Here is a 6,000-nt window from a genome sequence, read left to right as displayed (position 1 = left end):
CTTCCTTCCTTCCTTCCTTCCTTCCTTCCTTCCTTCCTTCCTTCCTTCCTTCCTTCCTCTCTCTTTTTCTTTTTTTCTTTGTTTTTCTTTTTCCTTTTCAGAGTCTCTCATTGGCTGGAGCTCATGAAGTAGTCTATACTCGCTGGCCAGGAAGTCCTGGGGAATCCTTCTGTCTTCATGCCCCACCCCCCAGCACCAAGATGACAGGGGCATACCACTGTCTGGTTTTTAAAATGTAGATGTTAGGCTGAACTCAGATCCTCACACTTGTAAGTCAAGTACTTTATTGACTGGGCCATCTTCCCAAGCCCCAGTTTCTTCTTGTAAGGGCACTGGTTGCAGTAGATTAAAGCCCATCCCAACGGCCTCACCTAGAGACCTTATCTACCTTCAAATACAGCCACATCTATAGGTACCCAAGGGAGAATTTGTTCCAAGCCTTTCTTCTAGCTTCTGTGTTTGGCAGCAACGCTTTTTATTTATATATTTAAAAATATTATTTATTTTTATTTTATGTGTATGAGTCCTTGCCTGCATGTATGTCTGTATACCACATGGGTGCCTGGTGCCCATGGAGCTCAGGAGAGGGGTTCTAATCCCCTGGAATTGGGTGGCTGTGGGTGACTGTGTGCAGGTATTGGGATGGTAACCGGGCTCTCTGCAGGAAGAGCCAGCACTCGTGACCATGAGCTCCTCTCCAGCCCGGCTGGCGGCAATGTTGATGCCCTTGACTTGCAGCTGTGTCACTGGGATCCCATCCCTGTCATGTGCCTCCTCTCTATGAGTGTTCAAATCTCTCTCTTAATAGGGAGAGGTGGCACACACCTGTAATCCCAGCCCTTGGCAGATGGAGGCAGGAGGGTCAGGAGCTCAAGGTCATCTTATTCCACATATTGAGTTTGTGGTTAGCCTCAGCTACCTAAGGAACAACCCAAAACCAACAAACCGACAAACAACAGCAACAAAAACCAATAACCACACATCTAAAAACAAGAGAACTTGGGGCTGGAGAGATGATTCAGCAGATAAGAGCACTGGCTGCTCTTCCAGAGGACCCAGGCTCAGTTCCCAGCAACCACATGGCAGCTCACAACTGTCTGGTCTGTAACTCAAATTCCAGTGGATCAAATTCTCACACAAATATACTTAGATATATGCCAAACACCAAAATGTAGATAAAAATAATAGAAAATAAAAAGAAAACAAGAGGACTCAAACCAAAACAAACACACAAACCAAATTTCTCTCTGACAAGGGTAATGGATGTTGGGTTGGAGCCACCCTAGCCACTCAGTCACATCTACAAAGCCTCTCCTTTCACCTAAGTCACACTCATAGGCTCTTGGTAAATACAGCTTTGGACCGGCACTATTCGGTCTGTAGAGAGGGCATGCAAAGAATCGGGGAAGCCTGATTCAAGCCTTTTGTTGTACAGTTCTTGCTGGGCTTCTAGACACAGTCTTTGAAGGAGCTCAGAGCAAGGGTCCTCTGGTTGGAAACCAGAGTTCTGTAGGCCATAAGGTGCTTGGCCTTCCCTGCCACCAGGTGGCGGGGGTTGGGCTCAGAGGAGAGAGGCACAGGCCTGGGCGCGCATGTCTCCTGCCATTCCAGGCACAGCAGTGGTGATGGTGGTCTTTTGGATCTCACTGTGCTCCTCCCAGTCATCTCTGCTGTGCTGTTGCTTCTCCTGCTGGTGGTCTTACTCTTTGCTTGGAGGATGATGAAGAGACAGAAGAAAGGTGAGTGTCAGACACTCTCTGGTCCTGAGGCTGAGGCTGGTTAGATGGTGGTGTGGGCTGATGTCTGAGAGCAGGCCTGACAGACTATCCGTGTGGTCTAAGAGAGGCTGTGAGGGAACAGCCACCAGCATCTGGCAGTCCAAGAGGCTGGAAGTGACCTGGAGCTTGAGGACCGTTTTCAGGATCTGGAGTCAGCCGCCTACTCTGTGCATTCTTGCTCCTCTCTGACCTGCCTCCTTCTGGGTTTCCCAGTTTGGGTCTTGGTGGCAGAGTGATAACAGTGACTTCAGGAGAGCAGCCCACTCAAGGGATATGTGGCTGTGAAGGAGGTGCCGAGCTCACACAGGAGAAGGAAGACACACATGAGCACACAGGCACACCCCTATGCGGACACACAGTATAGGTGCGAGCGTGTGTATTCGTGTGCGTGTGTGTGTGTGTGTGTGTGTGTGTGTGTGTGTATGTGTATGTGTGCGCTCTGGTCTCCAGGAATTAGGAGCATCAATGTAACCATAGCTCTTGCTCCTCCTCTGCCCATCAGCCCCTTCCCAGGTTGATCTACTTGTTCTGGGTGGCCCCGCTTTTCAGAAAGGAGCACCTTCTCTCAGGATCACGAGGTCTCTCAGAGACCACAAGTTCTGGCCTCAGCCAAGCCCTTCCTGTCTGGCTTCACTTCCACATTTTCAAATACTTGTATAACACTTCTCAGAATGGTGTGGACCTGAGGTGTTCCCACACCCCACCCCCAGCCTAGGATATGTACAGTCTCAGAGGACAGACTAGCCTCTTTTGCTTGTTTGCTTCAAGACAGGGTCTCACTATGTAGCCCAGGCTGTCCTGGAATTCACTACGTAGACCAGGCTGGCCTTACACTCACAGAGATCCACCAGCTTCTGCCTCCCAAGCGCTGGGATTAAAGATATGCACCACTACTCCTGGTTAGACTAGGCTCTTCAAAAAAAAAAAAAAATTGTATGTGCATGTGTGTGTACATTTGTGCACCCACACTTGCATGCCATAGCAGATGCGTGATGATCAGAGGACAACTTATGGGCGTCGGTTTTCTCCTTCTACCATGTGGATTCTGAGAATTAAACTCAGGCCAGCAGGCTCGATGGCCAGCGCCTTTACCCGCATAAGCCATCCATCCTGTTGGCCCTGAAACCCTGCTTCTTATTCATCCCTTCTGCTCCCAAATGCACCTACTGTGACCAAGTTCAAGTATTTTCTCTATTCCTAGGAGTCAGGTCATGTGATACTAAAATCTGAAGGTAACCCAGAACAGACAGGGAGGGCATCAAGAAAAAGAAATATAGCAATCCCTCTTTTGCCTACTCCCCCTTCCCCCCCGCCAAAAAAAAAAAAAAAAAAAAAAAATAAGCCAGGTCCACACTATGCTGGCCCAGCTCAGACATCCTATCTGGGGGCAGAACACTCAGTCATCAGGCAGGGTCAAACATCTAGAGGAACAGGTCCAGCTACCCCGTGGCTCAGAGCCTGGCTGAAGATGAAGTAGAATTTGAATTCTGTGGTGGACTGTGGTGGGACAGACAAGAGAAGAAGGACCAGGTGGTCCAGTTGCTAGTACCGACAGTCATGAGCTTGAGGAGGCCTTGGAGGATGTGTCGGGTGGAGGGATGATGGGAATACAACCAACATTACAAGTGAGAGGTGGGAGCTTACGGGGAGAGCCTCAACTCCAGGAGAGCTGAGAGCTGGCTGGGCCACCCCCACCAGGTTTGCGAAGCTCTGTGAAGTGAAGGGCAGGTTAAGGTGTCTCCCCAAGGGGTCAGGATTCTCCACATCTCCCGGCTCTGAGCTGGAGCCTTATTTGTCCCTGCTCCCACCCTGCCGGGCTTGCATGTAGGAACCACACAGATCTCAAGGATGTGCTTTCTAATTTCAGGCATCTCTCTCTCTCTCTCTTTTGTCTTTTAGCTGCCGGGCCATCTTCAGATCAGGTAAAAGTGTCCCAGAGGCCAGCAGTCTTTCCCCCTTTCCTCAGTTTCTACCTCCTGGGAGCCTCTATGTCCAATCGCATCAGATAAGCCACATACCAAAGTATCCACAGACTCCTGGCCCCTGCAGGGCTGGGGGGTGATGAAGGGCCTAGAAGCAGCCAGAGGGAAGAAGGATGAGGGGTCTAGAAACATCCAGAGGGGAAGAGGCCTAGGCAGATAATGGTGTTGGGGTTGGGTATGGGGAGCACAAGGAGCTAGGAGGCAAGGGGGTGTCACAAGAAAGCAGAGGAAGTAGAATCTGTTTCCACAAGCTGATTCCGTGACTCACATCCTGTGTCCCCCAAACCCCAGGTACAGCAGTCCCTGGAGGGTGACATGGAGGTTTGTTATGCAAACCTGTCCCTGAAGCAGCCCAGAGCCTCCTATGGGCCCTCCAAATCCTCGGCTGGCAAGGCCCATGACGAGGACGTGGAATATGTCACCATGGTATGTCTTTCATGGGGCTATGGAGATGTGAGCCTAGCTGATGGGGACGGGGGCTCTGAGCAGATGGAGAAGGTTCCAGAAATGTCTCCATACCATGTCTCTACCGTGGGGGCTTGGTCCTAACACTGGGTGGGGAAGAGCCAGGCTGCCCAAGTGGCTCAGGCTACTGACGTGGGGACTCTGTTGCGTTGTGGCTGAAGGTTGTCTGGGGCTCCCGACAGAATGGAGGGAGCTGGAGCCTCAACTGACTTTCCTGTTTCATCGGGTGGTCACAGCTCCCCTCCAGCCTCTCTGACCTTCTGACCCTCTGTATCCCAGGCTCCCTTTCCCAGGGAGGAGATTTCCTACGCAGCTCTGTCTTTGGCGGCCTTGGGTCAGGAGCCCACTTACTCCAACACTGACTGCCTCAACACCCACCTTCCCAGGATGAGCCTGGAGGAGACCACAGAGTACAGCAGCATCAGGAGGTCCTAGCCTGTGGCCATGCCTTGATCTTGGTCCCTGAAGACGGCCTGAGAACATGTTTCTGCACACCTGCTTCCTTACCAGGCCTAGTGGGTGACTGGAGCTCTGTCCATCCAGCCTTCCTGGCCTTCAGCTCTGCCTTGAGTTCTGAGTCCTGCCTCAGGGGCGCCTTTCACGTCCCCGCTTAGAGCCAGGGTGCCTTGGAAGGAACCACGGAGAGGCTGCTTCAGGGACACTGTGTAAATCATAACAATGGTAATAATAATACTAGCAATCAACCCTTATTTATTGTTTATCACATGCCCCTCCCAAGACATTTTCACCCCAATGTCCATAATCTGTGAATTGTATTATACAGTGAAAGACAGATGCGAACGTGTTTACTCTGGTGTTTGAGATGAGTCTGTTTTATCCAAGTAGACTCAAAATAAAATCACAAGAGTCCTTCTAAGGAGGGAGGGAGGAACAAAGAGGCAGAGAGGGAGGGAGGGAGAGGGAGAGACAGGGAGAGAGAGAGAGAGAGAGAGAGAGAGAGAGGTGATAACAGAGGTAGAGGGTGGAGTGATACAGAGGAGCCAGGATGCTTCAACAGCCAGAAGCCAAAGAAAACAAGTATCAGACTGTATCTGGGTGGAGCATCCAAGAGGAATCAGACCTGCCCATGCTAAGGCTTGAGCTGAAGTGAATTGACTGTGTACTTCTGGCTTTCAGAATTGTAGAAGAATAAAGTTATATTGTTTTATTTATTTACCTTTCTTAAGTTTTTAAATAGTGTCTCTCTACCTGGCTCTGGATGTCCTGGAACTAAATAGACTATTCTAGTCGCTATGTAGAACAGGCTGGCCTCTGACCCATAGAGATCTGCCTGCTTTTGCCTCCCAAGTGCTGGGGTTAAAGGGGTGTATCACCACCACCCAGCTAAATTGCATTGTTTTAAATTAAGCCACTGGATATCTGTTACAAGGGGTACCGGAAGCCACGTGGTCATTTGGCCTGGTTAATTTTCAGTGAGACTGTTTTGACCCAGGATGTTTTGAGATGTATGGAGCAAGAAGTGCCTACATACAGATCTTTAAATGGAACTGTTCAGAGCCGAGGAACATGGCAGAGTTGCAGTCAAAGCCTTGGGTCAGGGCACTACTGTGCCACATTTCCTATTGTGCACAGAGCACATTTATTTCAAGCAGCCTGCCCCTAAACAGAGCGTATAGACACATGTCCACGCTGCTTAGCAGGGATTTCAACTTTTCCATTGTTACACGGTCACGGATCCTCGTGAGCAACATTTTTATGAAGCTTCTGATGCAAAAGAGGAGGAAGGCCAGGGGTGGTGGTGCATACCTTTAACC

At 50.1% G+C, this 6,000-nt stretch overlaps 2 protein-coding genes across 6 annotated transcripts in view; one reads left to right on the top strand and one right to left on the bottom strand.

Annotated features, from left to right (window-relative positions):
* The window catches only part of Cd300lf (CD300 molecule like family member f), a 14,561-nt gene extending 9,378 nt beyond the window's left edge, over positions 1-5,183 (top strand). For all 3 annotated transcript variants that reach the window (XM_055592321.1, XM_055592320.1, XM_055592319.1), the window contains exons 4-7: positions 1,612-1,739; positions 3,678-3,700; positions 4,052-4,186; positions 4,505-5,183. In XM_055592321.1, the coding sequence (XP_055448296.1) occupies positions 1,612-1,739; positions 3,678-3,700; positions 4,052-4,186; positions 4,505-4,660 (442 nt within the window). In that variant the 3' untranslated portion in view covers positions 4,661-5,183. The remainder of the gene's footprint in view (positions 1-1,611; positions 1,740-3,677; positions 3,701-4,051; positions 4,187-4,504) is intronic.
* Positions 1-6,000, bottom strand: part of Rab37 (RAB37, member RAS oncogene family) — a 57,027-nt gene that overhangs the window by 32,360 nt on the left and 18,667 nt on the right. The window lies entirely within an intron of this gene.

The sequence above is a fragment of the Psammomys obesus genome, unplaced genomic scaffold, assembly GCF_907164565.1.
Source record: "Psammomys obesus unplaced genomic scaffold, mPsaObe1.curated_primary_1811, whole genome shotgun sequence".
NCBI classification, from domain to species: Eukaryota; Metazoa; Chordata; class Mammalia; order Rodentia; family Muridae; genus Psammomys; species Psammomys obesus.
This window is presented reverse-complemented; position numbering and strand designations above follow the sequence as displayed.